Source organism: Guyanagaster necrorhizus (assembly GCF_019112545.1).
Source record: "Guyanagaster necrorhizus MCA 3950 unplaced genomic scaffold BT62scaffold_37, whole genome shotgun sequence".
NCBI lineage: Eukaryota > Fungi > Basidiomycota > Agaricomycetes > Agaricales > Physalacriaceae > Guyanagaster > Guyanagaster necrorhizus.
In genome coordinates, this window is record NW_025064916.1 from 52,652 (window position 1) to 76,468 (window position 23,817).

At 48.3% G+C, this 23,817-nt stretch overlaps 11 protein-coding genes across 11 annotated transcripts; 7 read left to right on the forward strand and 4 right to left on the reverse strand.

Moving 5' to 3' along the window:
* Positions 1-149: 149 nt before the first annotated feature.
* BT62DRAFT_1080000 (uncharacterized protein) lies at positions 150-835 on the forward strand (the record flags this gene model as incomplete). Its single annotated transcript, XM_043179546.1, has 3 exons — positions 150-325; positions 394-691; positions 738-835. 2 exons carry the CDS (start codon positions 150-152, stop codon positions 515-517), a joined length of 300 nt encoding a protein of 99 aa, XP_043034956.1. The 3' UTR covers positions 518-691; positions 738-835.
* A 653-nt stretch (positions 836-1,488) lies between these two features.
* BT62DRAFT_936982 (dihydrolipoyl dehydrogenase) lies at positions 1,489-3,533 on the reverse strand. The gene is made up of 8 exons (XM_043187224.1): positions 3,469-3,533; positions 3,322-3,421; positions 3,222-3,271; positions 3,033-3,168; positions 2,542-2,983; positions 1,903-2,495; positions 1,756-1,847; positions 1,489-1,704 (listed from the first exon to the last, which is right to left on the reverse strand). Exons 1-8 carry the CDS (start codon positions 3,490-3,492, stop codon positions 1,639-1,641), a joined length of 1,503 nt encoding a protein of 500 aa, XP_043034957.1. The 5' UTR covers positions 3,493-3,533; the 3' UTR covers positions 1,489-1,638.
* Positions 3,534-3,642: 109 nt separating this feature from the next.
* BT62DRAFT_478816 (uncharacterized protein) lies at positions 3,643-4,944 on the forward strand. The gene is made up of 4 exons (XM_043181100.1): positions 3,643-3,697; positions 3,755-4,196; positions 4,248-4,606; positions 4,661-4,944. Exons 2-4 carry the CDS (start codon positions 3,809-3,811, stop codon positions 4,718-4,720), a joined length of 807 nt encoding a protein of 268 aa, XP_043034958.1. The 5' UTR covers positions 3,643-3,697; positions 3,755-3,808; the 3' UTR covers positions 4,721-4,944.
* A 1,199-nt stretch (positions 4,945-6,143) lies between these two features.
* BT62DRAFT_936984 (amino-acid permease inda1) lies at positions 6,144-8,922 on the forward strand. The gene is made up of 16 exons (XM_043187225.1): positions 6,144-6,423; positions 6,478-6,703; positions 6,761-6,983; positions 7,034-7,133; positions 7,188-7,312; positions 7,364-7,378; positions 7,428-7,490; positions 7,542-7,570; positions 7,626-7,764; positions 7,814-7,936; positions 7,987-8,082; positions 8,137-8,203; positions 8,258-8,393; positions 8,444-8,501; positions 8,555-8,652; positions 8,707-8,922. The coding sequence occupies exons 1-16, from the start codon at positions 6,272-6,274 to the stop codon at positions 8,812-8,814; spliced, it is 1,758 nt and encodes a 585-aa protein (XP_043034959.1). The 5' UTR covers positions 6,144-6,271; the 3' UTR covers positions 8,815-8,922.
* Positions 8,832-11,181, reverse strand: BT62DRAFT_974606 (uncharacterized protein). The gene is made up of 10 exons (XM_043189169.1): positions 10,986-11,181; positions 10,786-10,931; positions 10,676-10,730; positions 10,571-10,622; positions 10,470-10,511; positions 10,372-10,420; positions 10,277-10,309; positions 10,043-10,225; positions 9,738-9,988; positions 8,832-9,679 (listed from the first exon to the last, which is right to left on the reverse strand). Exons 2-10 carry the CDS (start codon positions 10,885-10,887, stop codon positions 9,055-9,057), a joined length of 1,392 nt encoding a protein of 463 aa, XP_043034960.1. The 5' UTR covers positions 10,888-10,931; positions 10,986-11,181; the 3' UTR covers positions 8,832-9,054.
* A 664-nt stretch (positions 11,182-11,845) lies between these two features.
* Positions 11,846-12,852, reverse strand: BT62DRAFT_936986 (uncharacterized protein). Its single transcript, XM_043187226.1, has one exon. The coding sequence runs from the start codon at positions 12,587-12,589 to the stop codon at positions 12,281-12,283; it is 309 nt and encodes a 102-aa protein (XP_043034961.1). The 5' UTR covers positions 12,590-12,852; the 3' UTR covers positions 11,846-12,280.
* A 665-nt stretch (positions 12,853-13,517) lies between these two features.
* Positions 13,518-14,591, forward strand: BT62DRAFT_982747 (NAD(P)-binding protein; the record flags this gene model as incomplete). Its single annotated transcript, XM_043189711.1, has 5 exons — positions 13,518-13,548; positions 13,602-13,869; positions 13,917-14,061; positions 14,111-14,150; positions 14,215-14,591. 5 exons carry the CDS (start codon positions 13,518-13,520, stop codon positions 14,589-14,591), a joined length of 861 nt encoding a protein of 286 aa, XP_043034962.1.
* Positions 14,592-14,882: 291 nt separating this feature from the next.
* Positions 14,883-15,481, forward strand: BT62DRAFT_908094 (uncharacterized protein; the record flags this gene model as incomplete). Its single annotated transcript, XM_043183693.1, has 3 exons — positions 14,883-14,930; positions 14,978-15,170; positions 15,231-15,481. 3 exons carry the CDS (start codon positions 14,883-14,885, stop codon positions 15,479-15,481), a joined length of 492 nt encoding a protein of 163 aa, XP_043034963.1.
* A 1,985-nt stretch (positions 15,482-17,466) lies between these two features.
* BT62DRAFT_479030 (uncharacterized protein) lies at positions 17,467-18,325 on the forward strand. The gene has a single exon (XM_043181101.1). It carries the CDS (start codon positions 17,697-17,699, stop codon positions 18,051-18,053), a length of 357 nt encoding a protein of 118 aa, XP_043034964.1. The 5' UTR covers positions 17,467-17,696; the 3' UTR covers positions 18,054-18,325.
* On the reverse strand, positions 17,874-21,254 carry BT62DRAFT_955756 (RNA-binding domain-containing protein). The gene is made up of 7 exons (XM_043188350.1): positions 21,192-21,254; positions 20,893-21,139; positions 20,626-20,839; positions 19,757-20,573; positions 19,337-19,704; positions 18,578-19,275; positions 17,874-18,527 (listed from the first exon to the last, which is right to left on the reverse strand). Exons 1-7 carry the CDS (start codon positions 21,242-21,244, stop codon positions 18,345-18,347), a joined length of 2,580 nt encoding a protein of 859 aa, XP_043034965.1. The 5' UTR covers positions 21,245-21,254; the 3' UTR covers positions 17,874-18,344.
* A 1,513-nt stretch (positions 21,255-22,767) lies between these two features.
* On the forward strand, positions 22,768-23,817 carry BT62DRAFT_936991 (uncharacterized protein). Its single transcript, XM_043187228.1, has 3 exons — positions 22,768-23,372; positions 23,420-23,458; positions 23,512-23,817. The coding sequence occupies exons 1-3, from the start codon at positions 22,897-22,899 to the stop codon at positions 23,690-23,692; spliced, it is 696 nt and encodes a 231-aa protein (XP_043034966.1). The 5' UTR covers positions 22,768-22,896; the 3' UTR covers positions 23,693-23,817.

A 23,817-nucleotide genomic window follows, 5' to 3' on the forward strand; every position in this document is an offset into this window, starting at 1 on the left:
CCTTACCCTTTACTTGCAAGGGTATTAATCTTGACTTGAAATTGTTTATCACACAGACTTGCTTCCAGTTGCAGCTTAGGGAAGACCCAGTGGCCACCGACTGCCAAGTATCGCATTTATGCCTCATTTTAACTATGAAGCAGATCGCTATGACATCTGCACAATCCTCAGCTGTATATGGAGAACTTCCAAGCACAAGAACAAATAAAACGGACGAAGGTGCTGAAGATCACATCCTATCTGAGGGCGACGTCATCTCTGTCAAGCGTATTCTGAACAACTACCTCCCTGTCGAGATCGTTGACGATATACTTGATTTTGCTCAGTACTGACTATGTACCCACAAAAGTCGCAGTGTAAAGAAGCGCGTTGCAGCTGATTACCAGGTCGAAGAGACATTTCCAAAGCCCTGAAGATGCCTATAGATCTGTACCGGGGGGACTTGGAGCTGCCAGAAGACGTGAGTAGTGCGGTAGGAGCTGCTAAAGTTCGATCCCGCGAGGAGAGAAGCAGATGACACGTCGGAGTAAATGTCACTGCCCAGGGATTTTACAAGGAGCATACGTTTTTCTGGCCATGTACAGATGAATGGATGAAGCAACGATCAATGAAAGGTCTAGTTGGCTTCTCACATGAGTTTGTTAGGCTACTTGAGCCTGGAGATAGGGTAGCGCTAATGGCCGGTGCCTTAGTGAGTCTCTCTGATATCGCAAGTCCCCCCTTCTGACTTAACCCAGTTTCCTGCATGGATTAATCAAGTCAAAAGTGCCTCGATAGATGTATTCTATGTTAGATGACGATTTCGGAACCCATTACCTCGAGCACGTGCTTATACCCGTCGACGATTGCAATATGTTATTTGTGATTGTAGTAGTCAAAATGATCTATGTTTGTCCAAATACACGAAATTTTACCATTACTATCCATCCATTATTCTCACACTAGAGGTAGTTTCGAGCTGTCGCAGGTCATCCAGTTGTAGTAAAGGAGTCTGCGAAAGAGTACATCGACCTTATTCATGACGATTGCGAGTTGTTACTCAAAAGTGATTCCTCTATATGAATCGTCGCAATGTCCACGCGCGCCCTCCCGCTGGCGAGAAATATCACGTCAAGTACGAACCAAACCAATAAATCACGGATGCACCGAATACCAAGGCTTCCTCTAGTTCACATCTCACCTCATCTATGCTACCGAAGACGATATATAGAATCAGACCGAACGGTTGCTTTGTCTGCCAAGTGAAAGAGCTCTAGCGCTAGTAAGGATCCAGGATACCTGGGGAAGCAGTGTCGCCCTGAAGAAAGCCCAAGCTGCAAAGCAAGGAAGACGTGAGTCCAATACACCATGAGCCATTCAAGCTGCATACAGTGCTTTCAGCAGATGTCGCCTTGCTATGACAGCTATAGCGATGCAACGCGGCGCCTTCCTGTAGAGATCACACATTGGCAACAGCGGGGTGCACGCAAGATTTCAAAGAATTTGCGTTACAAATTATCAACAACCCTCGAAGGTTTGCAACCATGAAGTCGTACAGTGACAAAGTTGGACTTACGCCTTCGCTTCCACAATGAAAACCCACCTGCCAGGAGGCAAGAAACTTAAAAGAATCTATTTTATGTATGCCACAGAAATTTATTACATATGAATGGGCTTGCCAAAAGCAGCCATAGCAGCCTCCTTGAAGGCTTCGCTGAGCGTGGGCTGGATACGACGTCAATAAGGGATTAAAAGGTTCAAAACCACAAAACGTACATGAGCATGCGTCGTGCGCGCGATATCCTCAGCACTAGCACCGTACTCAATAGCAAGGACACCTTCCGAGATCATTTCACCAGCATTAGGACCTACACATCAGATTTAAGCCGCGCATGATACATAGAATCAGAAATAAAAGAATACCAATGATATGCACACCGAGGATCCTATCAGTCTCCTTCTCAGTGATGATCTTGACAAAACCATCCGTGTCAAGGTTGGTCTTGGCACGCGAGTTGGCGGTGAAGCTGAATTTACCGATGCTGTACTGCACACCAGCGGCTTTGAGTTCCTGCTCTGTCTTTCCAACCCACGCTACTTCGGGATGAGTATACACAACCGAAGGGATAGCGTTGTAGTTGACATGGCCGTGTCCGGTCTTCATGAACTCGACAGCAGCGATACCCTCTTCCTCGGCTTTGTGGGCAAGCATGGGCCCAAAGGTAACATCACCAATGCACTTGATGTTAGGTATCGAAGTATTGAACTGATCGTCGATGATGATGCGGCCTTTGGGATCCAACTCTACACCGATGGCTTCGAGATTCAAACCCTCGACATACGGTCGGCGTCCAACTGCAACAAGAACGACGTCCGCTTCAAAGGATTCCTCCTTTCCACCCTTGGCAGCCTCCGTCTTGATGATAACTTTCCCGTTTTCCTTATCCGCAGACAAAACCTTGGTGTTGGTCTTGAACTTCACGCCCTGTTTAGTCAATAAGCGTTGGAATTGTTTACTGATGACAATCAGCAACAGGAAACCCAAGGATCAGACAGACTTACGCGACTTCCTCGTCAATACCGGCACCACCGATTGCACCCAAGTACTCGACCACAGTGACCTCGGCTCCGAGACGACTCCAGACGCTGCCCAACTCAAGACCGATGACCCCACCACCAATGACGACCATCTTTTCAGGAACCTCTGGCAGTGAAAGAGCTCCAGTTGAGCTAACAATCTGCTCCTCGTCAATCTGGATACCACCGCCAGGGAAAGGGGCGACTTCAGAGCCGGTAGCAATAATAACGCTCTTTGTCTCGAGAGAGTTTTCGGATCCATCGTTCAGCTTGACCGCAATCTGTGTAGGAGAAACGAACGAAGCAGCACCTTTAAAGTAGTCGACCTTGTTTTGCTTGAACAGGAACTCGATCCCATTTGTAAGACCGGTGACGGATTGTTCCTTGGCCTTGAGCATCTGGGGAAGGTTCAGGCTAACACCGCTAACTGAAAATATCATCAATGTCACGCTATTCGGCGCCCACAGAAGACATACCGTCAATACCCCTCCGTTGCAGGTCATGCTGCGTCTGGTGGTAAATGTGGGAGTTGTTCAGCATGGATTTTGATGGTATACAGCCGACATTCAAACAAGTTCCACCGGGAGGACCGCGTTTGTCAATACAGGCGGTCTGTAAACTGCATTAGTAAAGCCGATATTTTTTTGGAAAGATGTGGAGAACACCTTCAGACCCAGTTGACCAGCCTTTATAGCAGCGACATAACCTCCAGGACCTGGAAAAGATGAGCTCGAAGATCATCGTTGTCTGCAGCACCCTACTCACCAGCGCCAATGACGACAACGTCATAAGGATCGGTCGGGGTCGCCAGGCCTCGCTGACTCGTCCATCGACCGGCCTGCTGTCGAAGACGACGCGCAGCGGTCTATCGTAGAGCATTAGACAGCAGAGAAATGTATCCTGCGCACGCACCCGCTGCACTGTTCGTGAAAGCATGAGAGTTGAGAATGAAATTACAACCCGACGTCGACCGCGATGACGAAAGTTGTGACATGTCACGCATCACAGAACGCCCCAAAGAGATTCCGATTTCGGATCGAATGTCCGATGAAGGCCACGTTCGCCGACATGTATTCGACGTTGACCAACACCAGTATCATCGACAACTACCTGTTTCCTCCCCGTAAAGGCTCCTTTCCTTGTGAGTGCATTATTATTGACTCTAAATCGTATTATACAGACTTGCATCCAGCTGCAGCTTAACAAAGGCTTATTTCCAAGTATCGAATCTGTCTCATTCACCTGAAGGCACATGGGATCCGAACAATCTTCAACTGTGTACCCACGCTACACTGTCATATCTGGATTGAGTTCAAGTACGAGGACGAACGAAGCGAATGAGCATGAAGATCACATCCCATCTGACGACGAAGTCATCTCTGTTAAACGTACTCTGAACAACTACCTCCCTGTCGAGATTATCGATGATATACTCGACTTTGCTCAGTACTGGTCGTGTATCCGCGAAAGGCGCCGCATACAGGTGCGCGCTGCAGCTGTTCCGACCGGAGAGACATTTCCAAAGGCCGACTGGTGTTATATCGTCTCCCCTCCTGTCCCCCAAGACGCCAAAGTGCGTTCGGTGAAGTTTGTCATTGAGAGCTGTGACCAGGGTTATGGAGGAGAACCAGAGCACCGGGGTAAGTTTGATGCTTTTCGTATCTTCCTCGTACCTCATTGCCCTTCACCAGGGACCTACGAGGGGTCATGGACCTGGTTTGAGGCCGCAATAATATGCGGTGAACCGTGGTGGCTTAGCGAGGTCCTGAGGATGCCTGTAGATCTGTACCGGGAGGGCTTAGAGTTCCCGGAGGATGTGCGCAGTGCAGCACGAGCCGCTGAAGTACGATCTCGCGAGGAGGAGGGAAGCAGATGGCACGTCGGAGTAAATGTTACTGCCCAAGGGTTTTACAAGGAACACACGATTATCTGGCCACGTACAAATGAAAAGACTAAGCAACGAACTATGAGAGGTCTAGTGGGTCTCTCACACGAGTTCGTGAGGCTACTTGAGCCAGGAGATAGGGTCGCGTTGATGGCCATGGCGATGGTGAGTGCTTCCCCACCCACCCACGTCACAATTCCCCTTCCTAACTCAGCCCAGTTTCCTGCATGGATTAATAAAGTCAAAGGTGCCTCGATAGATGTATTCTATACTCTATGACAACTTCGGAACCCCCGTTAACCCGAGCAGGTGCTTATCAGCAGTCCCTGAAGAGGCGGTCAAATTGTTCGATCGACGACATATGGCGTCGAGATAAAAATACCTCCCTTCATTATGGGTTCCATGCTGTCTCGGTCTCGTATAGACAACAGTTCTTGGATGGCGCGGAACTTGCTGAGTGTTGTGGTACCTGGCGGATTTGTCGATTTCTGCTGCGATCCCCGGCACCAACCGAATCGATGAAAACTTCTACTCACGCGACCTTTCTTCCCGCGAGTGCTGTATGTCAGGCTGTTGAAATTCTTGTTCAGTGATTCGCTCTCGTTTTTTTGATTTAGAGCTGTTGAATCTAATAAAAGTAGAAGTATATTCCGACGTCGGAGAACTCCACAGGACGACACATGAACCTCATCTCTTACCACCGGTCTCCTGGATCAAAATAGACTCCATGCGTCTTAGACGGGCTAGGGTCGACTACTGTACTGTACGACATCTCTGTATGAATGCAGCACGGAATGCTCCTAATTCGTCTTTCCGTGTACTTGTGCCGCTATCACCTGAAGTATACAAGTCACTTGGCGGTATCATTATTCCAGAGTTACACCGGGCGAAGTTGGTCGTCATCAAATCTCTGCGCCACCCCCGTTTTCACCGCATTCCTTGGAGCTTCTTGGTATCTGTGGCCGTGCTAAGGATCTTGACAGCGCTAGCTTCTAGGAGTTCGTACAGTATACATTCCACGAACACCACTCGAGCCGTCCAAATGCGGATCTTCGTACCCATAGACTCGATCAGACCCTACTTTTTCTCGCCTTCGGTCTGACGTCTTCACATAGGAGAGTTCTTGTGGTCCATCTGTATTCCCCAGATGAATGAGAAACCAGAATACGAGCTAGGCGCTGAGCTCCGGCATACCTTGTGGATCTCTGTTCGCAGCGGCCTGCGTTGTTAAGCCATCAATGTCACCATCAACATGACAAGTCGATTGATCCAAATACTTAATTCCACACGGGGTCCGACTACTCCAAGAGCCGCGTAGTGATAGCATTGATCTTGAAAAGGTTCCCTTTTGGCGTCCAAGCTCAGTATAAGTTCCGATGCACGGTCTGTGTTCGCGTTTCAAAGTTCTCAATACTATTATTATAGGCCCAGGTTCAATGTGTGCACATTCCGAGTAGACTCTAGCCCTTAGGTTTGGCACATGGCGTTAAGATGGATCATAAGGATTGATTCCGAGTCCTCTACGACGCAGTCGAACGCAGTTCCATAGAGGCATTCCATGTCCCGCCGGAAACCCCGCATTTCCGGCGCGTACGCAAAACAGAAACAGAGTAAAGAATTGGGGATCCAGGTAAATTATACGGTCGGTTGGTCGAATTAGGAAGGAGGCTCTTATCAGTACGTGACCATATGGGACGTTTCCATGAACTTGTATGATGAGCATAGGTTCTTATCATACATGTGGACTCTGATCCAGGCAACATGACGTCCGGTGTATAAACGCTGGTTCTATTTGATCCGCCCACTTCTGCATCCCTCGCTTCTACCACCATGGAACATAAGGAAAAGTTGGATACTATTTCCAGCAGCAGCGACGTGCAGCCAGTCGACCATCCTGCCTTCTACGATCCTTCGAAGGAGAGTATATGGACACGTCTTGGTCTCAGTTTCGAGAGTTTCAAGCGTGCACCAGGTGTTACCGGGTGCGTTGTTCTTTTTCTCGTCGTTTTAGACCAGAAACTGACTTGGAATTCCAGACAACAAGCGGTAGCTGGAGATCATGTCGACGTCGAGCACCTAAAGGCAGATGCCCCTATGCTTCAGCCCAAGATGAAGAGGCGTCATTTGAACATGATCGCTGTAGGTGGAAGTATCGGTACAGGTCTCTTCGTCGGTTCTGGTTCCGCTCTTCACACTGGTGGTCCTGCTGGTGTCTTGATCGCATGGATTCTCATCGGTATAATGTTGATCAATGTCACTCAGGTGGGCGTTTTTTTCTCTCGGTCGGACTAATCTATTCTCACGTTCCTACGTACACAGGCTCTTGGCGAAATGTCCATCTTGTACCCCGTGTCTGGTGGTTTCTATACGCTTGCGGACCGGTTTCTCGACCCCGCATTCGCTTTCGCGATGGGTTGGAACTACGTTTTCCAATGGTTCGCCACTCTGCCTCTGGAAATTACTGTCGCTGGTACAACGGTGCAGTACTGGACAGATGCCGTCCCTATTGCCGCCTGGATCACCATTTTCTGGGTAGTCATCAGTATGTTACTTGGAAATCCTCCCTTTCAATGAATGCTGAGGATGTAACAGTGATCGCTAGCATATTTGGTACTCTCGGTTTCGCAGAAGAAGAATTCTGGTCTTCATGTTTGAAGTTACTGGTAGTTGTTATGTTCATCTTCATTGGCATGTGCGTCTTCCACGGTTCATGGGCTTGAAACTTGGGTGACTGAGTCTCTAAAAGTATCTGCCTTGCCGGCGGGGGACCAAAGAGTGGAGAGTTTGGTGAATACGTCGGTGGTAAAAACTGGCATGATCCGGGCGCGTTTGCCAATGGCTTTAAAGGCGTTTGCGCAGTATTTGTTACTGGTAAGCGTTTCCATCACCAAATCTTGTACGTATTCTTACTGTTATCCGCAGCTGCCTTTTCGTTCGGTATGTCTTTGGCGGTGCATCACCACGGAGATTACTGACACATCATCAGCTGGTACTGAATTGGTCGGTCTCGCTGCTTCAGAAACTCCCAACCCTCGTGAAACTATGCCCGGTAAGCCATCTGGTTCCCTGGCACGGCCGGAAACTTACTTCTTTTGCTCAGGTGCCGTTAAGGGAACTTTCTGGCGTATTGTATGGCTTCCGCTCTGTAGTTGTCAAGGCACGATCTGATTTGTTTACCTTACAGACTATTATCTACATCACCTCCCTGACGATCATCGGTTTGATGCTTCCTTACACTGAGGACCGTCTTATTGGAGGTAGCGGCGCCTCTGCATCACCTTTCGTTATTGCCCTGGACTTGGCTAACATCAACGGATTGAATCGTATGTATCGTACTCCGCAGCGCTCGCGTAAAATTAACCTTTGCATCAGACCTTGTCAACGCCACCATCTGTGTTTCCGTCCTTTCTATTGGTCTCTCCTGTGTGTACGGTGGCTCTCGAACCTTGACCGCTTTGGCAGAGCAAGGCTATGCTCCTAACATCTTCAAATATAGTACGTCTTCGTCTTGGATCTGAATATCCCCATCCCACACGATGTTTTAGTTGACAAGTCCAGTCGGCCCCTTGCATCCGTCATCTGCCTGCTCCTCTTTGCCCCCATCGCATACGTCAATGTAGTTGCTGCCGGCGACACCGTCTGTGGGTTCCATTTCTCTGTATCCCCATCATGATGATAACGCTGACAACGGGTAGTCACTTGGCTTTTGGCTATATCGGGTCTTTCGACTCTCTTTACATGGTTATCAATCTGTCTGTGCCAGTATGTTGTAACCTTGAACTCGTCCGACAGAAATCACTCATGTTTGGTGTTCAGCATCCGCTTCCGCGCTGCGTGGAAAGTCCAGGGACATTCCCTTGAGGAGCTTCCCTACCAGGCCATGGGTGGTGTTTATGGATCATGGTTCGGAGTCGTCCTTATCGTCCTTATTCTTATTGCCCAATTCTACGTCGTAAGTGGCTCCCCTTAGGAATATCTAACCATTCTCCTTACTCTGCATAGGCTATTTTCCCAGTTGGCGAATCAGTTAGTGGGACCGCTGCAGCAGAAGCCTTCTTTGGTCAGTATTTTTTGCCAGTGACGGTCGACGTTTTTCTGACGTTTCCTTTGCAGAGGCATATCTCGCCGCACCTGTGATGATTCTCTTTTACGTTATCGGCTTTGTATGGAAACGGAAACTGCCCAAGCGAGCCTCGGAGATCGATCTCGACGTAGGTTGTCCGTTTCATCTGTCCTTCTACATGTATAACCCGGTTCCTCTCTAGTCTGGACGAAAATCTTGGCTCACAGTGGAAGAGATGAGGGAATACCGCGCAGAGCGTGCAAAAGCTCCTCTACACGTCAAAATCTACCGCACATTGTTCTCGAATTGATGCATTGGTATTTTTATACGCATAACGAATAATTTTGATCAATGATATACTAAGGCTACTGATAATACAGCGCTCTAAAAACGCAATGATATAAAGCGATGAGAATTGAAAAGTTAGAAATCGTGTGATGAAAGACGTCACGGTCAGTACGAATGCCATAAGTAAAGAGATATGGTATATTATGCAGCTCATGATCATATCAGATAATATATACCTACAACGAAAAAGAAAACAAGGACCTCATGTTAGATTGCGTTGACTATTGACGGAAGTATTCTTGCGGGGGGCGTTTCTTGGCTGTCGTGGTTGATTGAGCGCAGAACTCAGTCCATCACTGCTCGAACGAACACCATCACTTCCACTCCCGACGTCGCTCCTACTTCTGGCGTCTGAAGCAGGGGGACTCTGGTCTGCCCCATCAGCGTATCGTGGCGGTAGCTCCACCACTTGCGTGCCATCCTCGTGATACACAGTAACGGGTGCCCTCCCGCCATCGTGGTGTACCACATACACTTGTCCTGACTGCCGTGTTGGCGGAGGGGATGCATTAGACGAAGTCACCCCAAAATCGGTGGTGCTCGGCGATGTGTGCAGTTCCTGGTTCTGGACCTCTCCTCCCATCGAGAAAGGTTCGATCTGATACCCGTCATTTTGCAGTGGCGAGTGGTGAACAGGTGACGAGGATGCAGGACGGTATGTCGTATGTCCGAGGTTATCGAGACTGGACGAAGACGCGGCCCGATAGTCTTTGCGTGATCGACGTTGGAGGAAGAAGAATGTGGCGAGTGCACCTGCGAGTAAACCGGCGACTAGACCGCCTATGCCGACGCCTACAGCTCCTCCGGTAGACAGACCGTTTGATGAACTAGGTAGGAGAGACGTTAAGTGAAACTTACCCAGGGTAAATTAGAGACGTCACACACCTGGATTCTACATCACCTTGCGTAAGGCATGAGGTGGAACCGTCACCACTGTGAAGAGGTCCATATGACCAAAAATTAAACTGAGAATCGACGACACTGATGAAGAAAGGTGACGCCCATGAAAGATCGACCGTCCAGTTCACAGTGCTCATGTCATTAATCGTAATGTTACGTGGTGGGTGAAGTGTAGGCGCTATAGTCAGGGTATATGGAGGAGTGCCGTTTTTTGGTGTAATTGCAATATCAGTGCACTGTGACTGATGTGTGAGCGGACTTGAACGATTAATTGGCAATGTACCGCTCACCTGATCTATCCAGCCGTACTGAGATAGCGGGCCATCTTGCACCTGCGCATCAATTTCTAAAGGTCCGAGGGGGAAGGAGGCGTTTGAACATGACGGGGTATCAGTGGTGGTATTGGTGATCATCGTGTAGATCTCTTGACATCCCCCCGTGTAACCGTTCTTGTCGAACATACAGACTTGATACTGTACAGATAATGTCAGGAAAAAATGAGGTGTACGGTTGATCGTCCTTACTAGTGTTCCAGGCCCGAAAGGCACTTCCCAGTCCTACATTTGATAAAGGTGGAACGCTCAACAGAAATATATCAAGGGCCGATGCAAGGACTCACAAAAGTCGTACCGCTGCCCGCTGGGATGATAAACGGAAACACGAAGGCACTACCACAGAGTAAACATGCGCGACAATCGCAAGAAGCGTATCCCTTACGAAGTGTATATTTGAAGGAAGTACGGGGCAGAAGGACTTGGGCTGCGAACGGCTCACGTATCAGTTGCGCAATAATATAGAAGACTGATGATAAAGCGCACCCAGTAGATGCTGCCGTCCGCTGCCATTCGACATTTATCGTCTCGCATTGAGCTGAATCGATATACTGAATTCAAGCCTATTTCTCAGAAGATGCAGAGGCTTACCCGTCACTGGAACTGCTATTGCTTCTGACGATGGGGTATAGTCAAAGTAGAACGACTATCAAGCGTTAGAACACGTCCAATTCAAAGAGGTAACAGAAGTGAAACCTCACCTGATCCATGTAATTCGATGCCGCCCGAACCGCCCGGCAGAGCGCCACGACGAGCCACAACAGCAAAGATGGCCTGAAGGGGTATACTTCGCGAAGAACCATGGTCGAAAATTTTTGGGCGACGAGGGTGAAGTATAAGTAGCAATCTGAGGGGAAACTGTCAACATCTTCATGTCTCAATACTGTATAGCACAGCTTACACCAGGCACTGGCGATCCACGTGGAGTGAAAATCCTGTCCAAGCGGTTTTCCCCTTAACGTCGACTTCACGGTACCTACAGTGCTAGGGAGGCAAGTCGGGGAGAGAGTCGTTGGTCCTAAGGGAACTTTGAAGCAAGACGTAAAGGTCGAGGAACCGTTTGAACCGTTTTCGATGTTGGCCCTCTCGCCTTCAGGGTCGACGGCACTACCCGTTTGTAGTATATTAATACTTAAAAATCATACTTAAGTATCTCCACAAAGAGTGGAAAGAAATTATGATATGGCCCGTTGAGTCCGAGCAGCCCGAACGCTCATATGAAATTATGAACATCCATGATGATCAAACGAAAAGAGCGGAATGAGAATGGGGTCTTCACTCGAAGATACTGATATTTAGTGGCGCTCATCAAGTCTGGTGCAGCCATAGTGACGGCAGGGATGTTTCATCTGCTTGTTTGCGCTGACCGGAAGCTCGGAAAAGCGGAAGAGCCTTGTAATTCGTAATTGCCGATCGGTACCGGGCCAAAGCATCCGATCAACTCCGACTCTTATGAACCTTACGTTCAACCTTGAAGCTCACTTCCTATCCATTTCATTCTACGTCTTTACTTTACTATTACTGTATTACCGTATAATTTTTGAAATGCAAGTATAAAGCAAAGAACTTTGAAAAGGCTCGGATATACTTTCTGCTCGGACTAGCATACTAACGTGCTGCTACTTCCATAGCGGATCTTTTTCTGAGGCTAAAGGGAGCTTCATATCGCATAAAGGAACTTCTAAGTTGAAAAATAAGATTTTACATTTGAATGCTAGCCCTGTCTAATTTGGTAACCTTCACTAGAACGACTAGGGAATGACCATTGATTCGACATGATTTTCACAATTTTGGAGTAGATGATATGCCTACGATGGTCTTGTTGTCGAAGGGCACAAGACGTTCAATGTCCCTTTCCCGGGTCTCGAGGAGATTGCTGATGGCATCTGGTCTTTGAATCTGCCAGCGCAGCCATCCCTCCTGCAAACAAATATCGAGCCACAGAAGAAAGACAGAAAATGAGGCCGGCGTAGAAATTGTCTGATGACCGGTCAGGAAACTGTGTTTGTGGGCGGCAAGTAACCGTCATGATCGTTCTGTCAAACCACTGATCGGAAATCACTGTCTTCAGGTTTTTGAAGTCCACCAAGACCCGTCCTTTTGCGTACCGGACAAATCTCGTAATGGTAAGCAGAGCAGCAGTAGAACGTAGTAGAGGGCTTCGATGTCAGGGCGATACAGATAGTCAACGTCTGACTAACCCAGAAAGTCATGAATCATGTAAGGCAGGGTATCCTTATGCCGGAGAGATGAACTCGAGACAACCGAGGAGTACGAATCAAAGTTATGACTGTAACTTTGATCATTGAGGACACCACAGATTTTTCCGTCTCTCCTTTGACACATCAGATTAGCCAAGCTGGTGTCATGATGAAGGATTCCTGAGCGATCAAAGAGGTGATGCTTGTGGCCTGTGCAATATCCTTTGCTTCCGTGAGATTCGAAGCGGTCAGGCACAACGACACGAAGCCCATTCCAAAAACCCGCGTCTCTGAAAGTCGTCATTGGCATGAAATCTTGATCGAACTCGAGATCCTGGACATAAAGAGTCGCGGAAAGATGACCTTGCCAGTACTCAGTCACTGAGGCGAGATCGCCAGTCTCTTTGTTCCTCGTGACATTACATAGTCAATTTCTCCTCTCATCCCTGAAAGATGCCTTTCCAGCTGGTGGTGACGGAGAATTTGTCCCCAAAGCGTCAAAAGACCCGTAGGCGGGCCCCGTGACGGGAGTTTTGCTGGGAAAATCCAGAGACAGTGGCAGTGAACACTGAAAATGTGTTTGTGGCGGAGTGATCCGATTTGGCATTCAAAGCTTTCGAAAACCCTGATATGTATCGTGTTAGATAAAGATACATGTAATTTTAGACAGTAGTGATCAACTAAAACGATATTGAAAAAAAATAAATTGTGATGCATCAGTAAGTAGTTGATGGTTGTGGTCCCAAGATCGCTTACACATACACGAAGCAGGAGACCTGAGGTTCCTGAGTTGACTCCAGAAAGAGAATACTTATGAAACATGTCGAATGAAATAAGCTGGCTGTCCCCCAAACAAGGATGACCAGTCCGGGAGGGTGGAGGGGAGTTCGAGAAACACTTGGTTAAAGCACGTGGCTTGAGAATAGGTAGCCTCGTAGACAGGCAGCGATACAGACCTGTTGATGGGAGAGATGGACGGGAAAATAGGCGAGAATTACGTTTCCAATGTCCATATATGTATTGCTCGAACCTATGTCATAGCATACCATAAGTGACTATTGAACGCTCCAGACTTTTCTGCCGAGATTTTCCATATCCCGCTTCCGGCACGCAGTTTCTTGAAGCCGGACCAACTTTTTTGTCGTTTCTCTATCAGATTCCTCCGCTGACTCGTAGAGATTTTGTGGAGCATTGCTGATTTGCTGCTGTAACCAGAGTCATCGTCGAGGCCCATGTCCCCCCAGCTCGTCTGGTTAATCACAGGTACATTATTCTATGAGTCATTCGGCGGGAATACCAATCTCACGCTTTTCAAGGAACCACTTCAGGCCTCGGTCGACGGCTCGTAGCATCTGTTTTGGCTCGAGGTGACCGTGTGGTAGCCACCGCACGCTCTCTAGCAAAATTACAAGCCCTTCACCCATCCGGAGACTCTGGAAATCTCCATCTCGTTCAGTTAGACGTTACCGCAGGTTTTGACGCCATCAAAACTGCAGTCGACGACGCCGTTTCGAGATGGGGAAAGATTGATGTGCTTGTAAACAATGCTGGCACCGGATGCCTTGGACTCCTAGAGGAGAGTGGGTGAGTGATAATATAACGAAGCTTCCGCTTGCTTATGGTTGAATAAGAACGAAAATGCTGAGAGAGCAGTTTGAAACAAACGTTTTTGCTGTTGTTGATGTCACCAATGCCGTCCTCCCTTATATGAGGGCGCAAAAGCAAGGAACGATAGTCGTTATCGGCAGTCGCTCCGTATGGAGGGCAGATACTGCGGTTGGTAACAATCATTCGTGTCGTTGAGCATGATTTGACTGACATTTAGGGGATCGGAACGTACGCAGCATCAAAAGCAGCTATTCATGGCAAACCCTCTCTGTCTGTCTTGTAATTTGCTTATACTTATCATTCCCCTCGAACTATCTCTAGCTATAACCGAATCCCTCAGCTCCGAATTAGCCCCATTCAACGTCCGTGTGCTCCTCGTCGCACCAGGCGCCTTCCGCACCGAAGGGATGTATTCGATCCCCTTCAACGTTAAGAACCCCATTTCGGACTACGATGATATTCGCACCTCCGCTATCGCACGCTTCGGTTCCGTTCCGGGGACGGAACCCGGCGACCCTGTGAAAGCGATGGAAACACTGGTCGATACGGTAAGAGGCGAGGGTTCAGCAGAAGGAAAGGCTTGGCCTACTTGGTTATTGTTGGGCCACGATGCGGAGAAGGACTTGCGGACCAAGTGGGATAAGTTGAGGACTACGTTGGAGGAATGGGGAAGTGTTGTTCGGGGTGTCTGGTTTTGAGGCATCCTCCCCGCCATGTTGTCGAATGCCTCCAACTCCTGTCGGACGATCTCAGTAAACGTGTACGGAACTTAACCACAAGTGAAAATGCGAATCAGAAGTATATCGATATCGACCTAGATGAGAGCACCAAGACAAAAGCAGCATCCAGATATCGAGAGAGCCGGTAGCACCACTAATAAGAACGTTCGAAGGTCGATATAGAGTGCGGCCCGGTCCGGGCACATATGATTCCGAGTCCCCTCCACTGTTTGCACAGACCGTATCCTTCGTTTCCCAGTATTCCACGCAATGTCCGATACAGCACCTCCAAAATGGCGCGTCGTCGTGGGCTGCGATGTGAGTCTGCCTCTGCCTTGTTCTGTACAAGTCTAAGCTTGCGACAGGATGCTGGTGTCCAATACAAGAACGCGCTGAAAGCCGACCTGGAGAAGGATCCTCGAGTCTCAGAGGTCATCGACGTCGGCGTTGTCGATTCGAATGAGAAGACAGCGTACCCCCACGTCGCTGTCACAGCCGCAAAGAAGATTGTCGCAGGCGAGGCTGACCGTGGGCTGTTGATCTGTGGTACTGGTCTAGGTGTGTAGCAGGCGTGTCTGATAGGGCGACTCGACGAGCTAACAAGACAATTGCAAACAGGTGTCGCCATTTCCGCCAACAAAGTCCCTGGTATTCGTGCCGTCACGGCTCACGACAGCTTTTCGGTGGAACGGGGTGTTCTGAGCAACAACGCTCAAGTTCTTTGCATGGGCCAGCGCGTCATTGGTATTGAGCTCGCCCGTCGCCTCGCCAAGGAATGGCTGGGCTACGTTTTTGACGCCAATTCCGCTTCGGCCGCAAAAGTCGATGTAATTTCTCAATACGAGGCCGTCCCCGGTGCGTGTTCATGAAAGAGAGAGGATGACATTTACGCATAGATGACACGCATACAACCAATCATAGTAATAGACAATGTATCAACAGAATCACCTTTACCGTGGCGTCAATCATACGTACAATTAAACATGTATTTCCGCTCCTGATGTACTTATATCGACCATTTCCCCAGGCCATTATATTGCCGTTGCGCACACGATTCAGGGTTCTATCTCTGTCCGTCCTGTCTTTCAGTTTTACCTCAGATATGCCAACCCCACCATCGATTTTCAAAGCAGCATTATGTGAACTCGGCTAGGGAAGGGCCTACCACACGATAATCCATCGGAATTATCGTCCCTTTGTGCCACTCAACATCCGTGTGCTCGTCGTGTTACCGGGCGCCTTCTGCACCGAAAGGATGCATTTGATCCCCCTCAACGTTAAGAGCACCATCTCGGACTATAGCGACATTCGCGCCTCTTCTATTACGCGCTTTGGTTCTGTTCCGGGGAATAAACCCAACGACTGCGTCGACTATCATTGATTTCGGAATCCTTCTTGATTGCATTGCAGGTCCCTTCCATGTCGTTTTTGCAACCATGGACGAGAGAATCGTAGTTTCATGTATAACCTGGCCTTCTCTCTACCAATACCCCGTTCTCACGCTCGCATAGCATACGTTCCACAAGGCATCATCATTGTAATATCTATGCAAAGACCGCTGGCGAGTACACATGTGCTAGAGGTGTCGTTTTGGCTACATGGGAAGTGGGTTCAATTAGTTTCTGTCATTTGGAAGTTGATGTCCTTACCGAACAAAATAACTTGGGAGGTTGTCTTGTTCTGTACTAGGCCGCCGTTTTACTTAGCAGAGCCTGAAAAAGCAGATACATTATTACAACTCAAGCATAACTATTACAAAGGATATCTTACCTTGGTTGATAAGGACTAGATTATTATCGATAACATATTTCGCAAGCTCCGCAGCGTCAAGCGAATTATGAACCTAGCATGGCAGTTAATGAAACCAGAAGACATCAGAAACACACAGCAACACACTTTGTCCATGACACCTCCCCACAGGTGTTCATCATGGGTAAGTGCAACAGTTACATCAGGGTGCTAGTGAGTTTGTATGAGGAAGGTGAACTGAAGTATGCTCTGACGGAGGCAATAGCTTACAGTTTCGAATATGTAGTCATTTATCAATGCGGCCAGATTGAAAACCTGTGAAATAAGATTAATTACATTTCCACGGCACTGAAGGATAATCACCGTTGAGCTCGGTCCACCTTTTGGGTCCAAATTCTGCCTACGAGATATTGCGCAAACAAGGATAGGGCGTGAACTCGAGTGTATGGCTTGCGCGTGATTGCTCGTCGGTGTTTGTCCTTTTTCATCTACCTGACCTTCTCTTATGATTCAAATATTCACCGGTGGAAGCAAGTTTGTCTCTGTCAAAGCTTTGAAAGGATACGCGACTGAATCGTCAATCGTGGCATCTCGCATGAGCTCAGAGTTCTCCGATAACTTGCTAGCATGCAGACACCTACTGCCTGGCCTTCTCGATGCCTCAACCTACTCGACCACGCCTGGAAAAGTGTCCATTGACTGCGACCACTTGTGCATCGTTACTGACTTGACAGGCGGAGATGTAAGATCCCTGGTGAGAGGTCCCGAAAACCCTATCTTCCTCTTTCGTCGGCGAAACACGTTCTTCGTCATGTGTTGCCAGGCCTAGCGCAGATTCACAGCTTAGGTGTCGCGCATACTGATCTGAAGCCCGACAACATCATGTTTGATGTAGATCCCAGCTTGGACATCCCATCTTTGTTGGCACGCCCCCCCCCTCGTCTTAATATTCGAGAGCAAGCATGGCAGGGCACCATGCAAACTTCCGTTTCCCAGCTCTCTCGATGACCTCCTTACGAGGAATTTCTTCATTGCTAACTTTGGGAGCGGTGTGTACGCCTTCTCTTCATGTTGGTGCCTTTATTAAGTAATATTTTGCTGATAGCCCAGATCGTAGAACCGGACGACAGGACAACGGACGGCATAACTCCTTAAAAAGTCGACATTTGGACCTTCGGTTGCCTCGCACGCTGCCATTTATTCTGCTTTCTATGCCAGGCAATTGATCAAAGTTATTCCCCCCAGGTATTCGAACTTATCACTGGCCAAAACCTTTTCGAATACGTGCCTTACCCGGATCGTGGTCTCGACGCTGCTGCAGGACACTTGTGGCAGATGATATGCTTCACGGGTGAGGATTTTCAGCCTAAGCAGGTTAAATGGAGCCAACGGATGATTCAATATTTCGAGCGAACGACTTGTGTTCTGCCATCTTTTCTCAGAAGAGATTTTGCTCTACACCATTTACATTCAGGTTATCTCAAACAAGATCCGCCTACATTCTGGAACCCGCTCGAGAAATCATTGAGGAACTACAAGGTCGTCGACAAGGAAGATGTGCTGATTACAGCAGCCTTCATGCGGAGATGTTTGGTTTGGACCCGGATGATAGGCCATCGGCGGAACAACTACTTGATGATCCGTTTTGGGAAGAGAAGAGTATTTGAGAGGAACCTTTACGCTCGTAGGTGAAGGTGCAGCCCTGTTGAAATTTACTTCTTACATCTGAAAATATCAAATATCCTCTCTCTGTGTCTGACCAACGAAGCGCAATACTTTGGGATGGGAGGCTCAAGTATTCATTCCCTCTGATGTGTTCAGAGGGCGTACAACACCTCTTGCATTACTTGCCACTGCTCGCAGCTAAGCCATCATGGACGAAGTCGACTTAGGAACAGTGAGCAGAATAAAAACTCCATCCTTCCTCAGCCAAAGATAGAATGTAAACATTGACATGTTTCATTCATTCTTGGGTTTGCTATATCAATGCTTCCCCTTGCGCTCCTTTCGCTTCCTTCCAATTAATGAACCCAGCGACCTCCCCAGGCCTTTCTTTGCAGTTTCCTCAGTACGGACCTTCTTGGCTGGCCGCCCTTGCTCGGATGGCAGCTCTTCTGCATCAATTTTCGTCTTCTTCTTTTTATCCTTCTTCTCCTTATCGGGATGCTACACATGCACTCAGAACGAGACGATATCAGACGAAAGAAAGCACTTACACTAGCCCGCTCGCGTTGCTGGATACTTCTCCTCTGAACGACTTGCACATTCTCAATTGAGAATTCTACGATGAGCGTTCCCTTGACTGCAGGACCAGCCTTCTCCTGCTCGTCCTGCAACCGCTTCAATCTCGCGTCATCCTTCTCTTTACCCTTCCCCTTTTCGGCCTTGACGAGATCCTTCAGCTCTTCCTTGTACCACTCTTGCAAAAGCTTCCCAATATTAGGGTTATTGTTTGCCCAGCGCAAGACCCGTAAAGAGTCGGCATGTGTATGCATCTCCACGAAGCCATACCCCTTGCTCCGGCCCTTCCCAGTGACTTGATCCACTCGCTCGTGCTGGCGGACGACCTTGGCTTGCTTAACACGACTATCAGGTTTCTTCTTTTTCTTCCTTTCGTCATCATCGTCCAACTGGCCCTTCCGATCCACTTCAACGGCAAGTTCATCGGCCGTGAGCCCATTCCTCTCACCCTTTTTGACGTCACTCTCAAATTCCCGTGCAGCGTAGAGGGCAAGCCGTTTCAAGACCCGCTCGGAGACAAAGATGGGTATCTGTCGTATGCTGAGCCGTGTCTTTGAGACGTACAGTGAGGGGTTGGAGTTGAGAAGGGCCTTGCGAGCACCGAAGGAGGCTGTACGTCGTTCTAGCTCCGTCTGAGCCATTACTTGGGCAGCAGGCGAGTTCGGCAAAATGACTAGAGAGAATTTCAATTTCAGTATTTGTAATATATCTCACTCAGGGAAAAGAACACCTACCGCCCTCACGCAAAAGATACATATTGCGTTTGTCCGCTTTTTCGCGTTTTCGCTCACCCTCTTCTTTGAGTTTGCCAGCTTCGTCGCGGGTTACGGCTCTCACGACGTCCAAGGTACGGCCGTGAAGAACGAGGCTTTGTGCCAACGACGAAGATGGATCCGGGGTGAGAATGGATGGCATGCTGAACGGATTCTTCTTCACCGCCGGTTCAGCACCTGTGGTCTCCGCCTTCAGAAGGTCGCTCTGTTCTACCACATTGTCTGCATCATCTTTATTCCAGAAACATGCAAATCCAGTACCACGAGATCGCCCTGTCGATCCATCCAAAGTGATCCGAGCGTACCGTAGGGCTCCAAATGCGCGGAATCTAGGAGATAAGAGTAAATAAGAAGGTAATTCGTTGCAATAGGTAACCGCACAATGTTCGTAGTTCGTCCTCAGTCGCAGTAAATGGTACGTTTCGAATGAAAAGTGTTGTCCCGGTTTCCGGAGGAGGGAGTTGAGGTTTCACAGGCTCCTCGTCATGCTCACCCTCCTCTTCAGAAGAGTCATCTGCGTCGTCATCCGTGCCATCATGGACACCGAGCTGTTCCTCTTCGTCGCTATCCTCATCCGTGTCATCTCTACTCGACGTATCTTTCATCTCAACATCGTCGTCTTCTTCCATTCGTGTCTTCTCTTCCTCCCACTTGTCCTTACTCAGAGCCCAATCCACAGCAATTGTCCGTTCCGAAGACTTTTCCGCGTCCTGTGGTTCATCGTTGTCATCGTCGCCATTCGCACCTTCACCTTGTTGCATCTTCTTCTCCAGTCTCCGTTGCTTTTTCTTCTTCTGCTTATCCAACACCATTCCTTCCGCCATCCCAGCGCGTATTACCTTCCCGTTACACGACTCCATGGCTTTTTCGGCGTCTTGCTTACTGAGCATCCAGACGAATGCAAAGCCACGGGATCGGCCACTATCTTTGTTCTTGGGAATATGTATTGAATGTATCGGGCCATGTGGAAGGAAAAGAGCGCGCAAATCTTGCTCGGTAATGTTGAAAGGGGTATTGCGAATGATAAGCCTACTAGAATGATTCGGCGCAGCGGTCTTTGTATCTGCCTTGGATGCCTTTGCCAGGCTGTCTAGACGTTTTTTCAGCGCTACGGAAAGGAGAGAACCCTTGTAAACATGTGCATGGAGTTTGTCGACAGCTTCATGCGCTGCCGCAGGAGTGGAGAAAAGTACATGCGCTATATCCAAGGTGAGTAAACGGGATAGCAGTAACATAAAAGATAAACGCACCTGCGCCCTCATCTACCGGCCATTCTACGCTTTCTGCACCCTTGTATTTTCGAAACTTTTTCCATAACAAAGCTTTGGAATCTACTGATGAAGGCAGTCCAGTTACTATGATGGTGCGTATCGCCAGGGGATCTTGGGGTGCCCGTGGTCGAGGAATGGGTATCTGCTTGGGTTTTGATTCCACCTTTGCCGCCTTTTCGGTCTTGCCTTTGGGCTGAAGAAAATTGTTATAGAAGTTGTACTTAGATACACGAGGTCGTGACACACTTTATTCTCTGGCCATTGGACCCGTAGATTTCTTCCAACGAGAGCAAGGCCATCAGCTGAAATTTTGTCGAATGCAGCCTGTGCATCTTCTTTGATAGCAAAAGAGACGTATCCCACACCCTTAGAAACACCCGTTCCTGCTTCCTTTACCACGAAGGCTGAGCGAACTGGTGCGATATCGGAAAAGAGAGTCTGCAAATCGACAGAGGTCGCGGTGTAGGGAAGATTGGAAACAAAGAGTGTTGACCTAGTCCCAGATATCAGTACAATGCTGTTCCTGGGAGTCCGCGGAACCATACCCATGCCCAACAGGCTCCTCGTCACGCTCCTTCCGTTTGCCAAGCGTCGACATTGGTCAGGTATTGGAAGAAAAAATATATTATTTGGCTGCCCTTCGGTCGTGTTTGGCAAAGCGCGCTGCTGACTGAATAGTAGTTTGTAATGTAAAACACGGTCACGCAAATCTTTCTTAATTACCACCATTTGGTTCAGCATGTCGTCGGAAAGTCTACGAGAAGAAGGAAAGGAGTATTTTAGGCAGGAAAATTATGCCCTGTCGAAAGCAAAGTTCACCGACGCCCTCAAAGTTGACGGAGAAAACGCCATCCTGTACGCTAACCGTTCAGCATGTAACTATTATTTATGCCAGTACGTCGTCGTTCATATATACTTTCTGATGCTGATATTACTGAACAGGTATGAAGATGCGATCACCGATGCTCGAAAAGTAATCTTATAGATGGTCGCAATTCGCTCATAGCTTATTTCGGATATTTAGGCGACCACGATTGACTCAACATACATCAAGGGGTGGCATCGTCTAGCGACCGCCTGCGAGGTCAGTACCAGTTGTTGTTCTCTTCCATAGGAGCAGGTTTATAATATACGTTAGGCTGTTGACGACCACGGCGACAGTATCGAAGCATGGGAGAAAGCCTTGGAACTTCTTCCTGACCCGTCATCCTTGACGGTCGTGCAGCAACAGCAGAAGGCTCGATGTGAAGACGATATTAACACTGCAGCATTAAGGGTTCTTGACCCTCAACATTTGTAAGATCGCTTCGACTTTACCTCGGTTCATCTTGCCCTAATGCACAATCTAGATCTCTGGAGACAGCTATTGCCATTGCGAACGCACACGGCATTAGCATTCCTCCTCCTCATACTCATTCTCACCTTCCTGAAATCAGAAAGGCGTATCAGCGACATCGAAAAGCAGGAAAAGATCCACCTATGCATTTTCTGGTGATTCCCGAATCAGCCAAGCAGTCCATTCGCCAAGTGACCATACAAAGAGACGACCGTTCGCAAGCTAGAATCGCCAAGTTGATTGGTTGCCGGCTTACGGGTAGTGCGCTACTTCACTCGGAAGATCAAGTCGCATATGTGCGTCTGGGATATTCTGTTGCGTAAGGAAAATTGGCGTCATGGTTGAAACTACAGAAAATCGGAAAGCCAAATGGCGTTGGCGTTGGTAGGTTACACAGAAGCTTTGAAATCTTTATGGATGACATGGCACTGAGTAAACGCCGGCGCAACGAGAGGGCAAATGCCCTTTTACATGCGACTTCAAGGCAGCCACTACATGGCACCATTCTTTTGATGAAAACCGTGTTCATCAAAAGCAGCGCTGATATGTTTGGGCGAAGTACTGATATCATCGGATGGGAACATGTCGACGAGTCGTATTTGAGGAGCCAGGAGTGGCGGGATCTGAGAATGGAGTGGATTGGCTTGGTTGGTCCTTAGGAATTCACATGTTTCAGAGAGAAAAAAATCATGTATATGTACGCAATGAAGGGTATGTCGTTGTTTAAACTAATTATTCTTGGTATGAATTCGAATTTCCGGGCCGATGCGGAACACGTTCTTAACGTTCAACTACCACCATCCCCGACGTCGTAAATTTTAAACCTGTCAGCTAGGTGTGTTATGTCCTTCCTTCAAGTCTCCAGACGTTTTTCAACAAAATATACCGAAAAATCGAATTCAATGCTGGGCACAATGCCACCACACCTTTGCTATATTTTCTTGCAGTCGCCTCAGCCGATATCGCGTTTCCCATCGCGGCTTATGGTCCCTATTCAACGTGCTCTTCAGCTCAAAGTGACGAAATGGGGTGCATTAGTCAATTGGGCATATTACGGCAGTCCTGTGAGCAAAAACTTTGACGAAGTATCAGCCAAGGCTTTTTTTGCCAACGGAAGGACGCTGGATATCTCGCGTTTGACCATGTCAAACTTGGATATGGTGGAGGAGCAGATGAGAGACTGTCTGTCCGGAAATGGTGCAAGTTCATTCGATGGCGCGGTTCATCTATACGTCTGCACCCATGGGGCGAGGGATTGTCGATGTGGGTCCGTAGGAAAGGATGTCGCGGAGGCCATTCGGCGAGAAATTTCTGCTCGCACTGAAGCTGCTCCGAGAGGCCTTGCGAGTCGTTTCATGATTGCGGAGGTCGGGCACGTAGGAGGTCATCAGTACGTTCCTTTTCCTGTACATTTTTTTCGTCACTGACAAGAAGTAGATACGCGGCCAATCTTCTCGTGTATCCTCATGGAGAATGGTACGATCTGTTTCCGTTTGTGTTTCAATACTGTATGTAGCTTTGATTGTCAGGTTAGGCTCATTGACACCAGAACATATACCGACAACTGTGGACAAGATCATCGAACTGGCCTCCACGCCTTTCTCAAAAGACAATCTTCCACTCCTTCCTTCGAACTGGAGAGGCCGCATGGGGCTTTCCAATGGGGCACAAAAAGAACTCGTTGACTATTCAAAAATAACTCGAAGTTAAACTACCCAAAAAGAATCCGTTGACTACAACGCTTTACTCAAATTTTCGTGACGAACGACCCAACCGTCTTTCGGAAATCCTGGTGCATCCCCTTCACTTCCATCCCATCCACCTGCCATCATCGC

Bases quoted from the DNA above. Each gene is read 5' to 3' on its own strand.
- BT62DRAFT_936982 (XM_043187224.1), bottom strand. From the start codon at position 3,492: ATGCTTTCACGAACAGTGCAGCGG. The intron at 2,984-3,032 runs GTATGTCTTCTG...TGATATTTTCAG, and splicing joins GCAACGGAGGGGTATTGACG to TTAGCGGTGTTAGCCTGAAC. The intron at 2,496-2,541 runs GTAAGTCTGTCT...GATTGTCATCAG, and splicing joins GGTATTGACGAGGAAGTCGC to TAAACAATTCCAACGCTTAT.
- BT62DRAFT_478816 (XM_043181100.1), top strand. From the start codon at position 3,809: ATGGGATCCGAACAATCTTCAACTGTGTACCCACGCTACACTGTCATA. The intron at 4,197-4,247 runs GTAAGTTTGATG...GCCCTTCACCAG, and splicing joins AGGAGAACCAGAGCACCGGG to GGACCTACGAGGGGTCATGG. The intron at 4,607-4,660 runs GTGAGTGCTTCC...AACTCAGCCCAG, and splicing joins CGTTGATGGCCATGGCGATG to TTTCCTGCATGGATTAATAA.
- BT62DRAFT_936984 (XM_043187225.1), top strand. From the start codon at position 6,272: ATGGAACATAAGGAAAAGTTGGATACTATTTCCAGCAGCAGCGACGTG. The intron at 7,134-7,187 runs GTGCGTCTTCCA...AGTCTCTAAAAG, and splicing joins ATGTTCATCTTCATTGGCAT to TATCTGCCTTGCCGGCGGGG. The intron at 8,394-8,443 runs GTAAGTGGCTCC...TACTCTGCATAG, and splicing joins TTATTGCCCAATTCTACGTC to GCTATTTTCCCAGTTGGCGA.
- BT62DRAFT_974606 (XM_043189169.1), bottom strand. From the start codon at position 10,887: ATGGTTCTTCGCGAAGTATACCCCTTCAGGCCATCTTTGCTGTTGTGG. The intron at 10,512-10,570 runs GTGCGCTTTATC...AGCCGTTCGCAG, and splicing joins CGGACGGCAGCATCTACTGG to CCCAAGTCCTTCTGCCCCGT. The intron at 9,989-10,042 runs GTGAGCGGTACA...CATCAGTCACAG, and splicing joins AGTACGGCTGGATAGATCAG to TGCACTGATATTGCAATTAC.
- BT62DRAFT_936986 (XM_043187226.1), bottom strand. From the start codon at position 12,589: ATGACGACTTTCAGAGACGCGGGTTTTTGGAATGGGCTTCGTGTCGTT.
- BT62DRAFT_479030 (XM_043181101.1), top strand. From the start codon at position 17,697: ATGATATGCTTCACGGGTGAGGATTTTCAGCCTAAGCAGGTTAAATGG.
- BT62DRAFT_955756 (XM_043188350.1), bottom strand. From the start codon at position 21,244: ATGTCGACGCTTGGCAAACGGAAGGAGCGTGACGAGGAGCCTGTTGGG. The intron at 19,705-19,756 runs GTGCGGTTACCT...CTTATCTCCTAG, and splicing joins GAGGACGAACTACGAACATT to ATTCCGCGCATTTGGAGCCC. The intron at 19,276-19,336 runs GTAGGTGTTCTT...AATTCTCTCTAG, and splicing joins GTATCTTTTGCGTGAGGGCG to TCATTTTGCCGAACTCGCCT.
- BT62DRAFT_936991 (XM_043187228.1), top strand. From the start codon at position 22,897: ATGCCACCACACCTTTGCTATATTTTCTTGCAGTCGCCTCAGCCGATA. The intron at 23,373-23,419 runs GTACGTTCCTTT...GACAAGAAGTAG, and splicing joins GGGCACGTAGGAGGTCATCA to ATACGCGGCCAATCTTCTCG. The intron at 23,459-23,511 runs GTACGATCTGTT...TTTGATTGTCAG, and splicing joins GTGTATCCTCATGGAGAATG to GTTAGGCTCATTGACACCAG.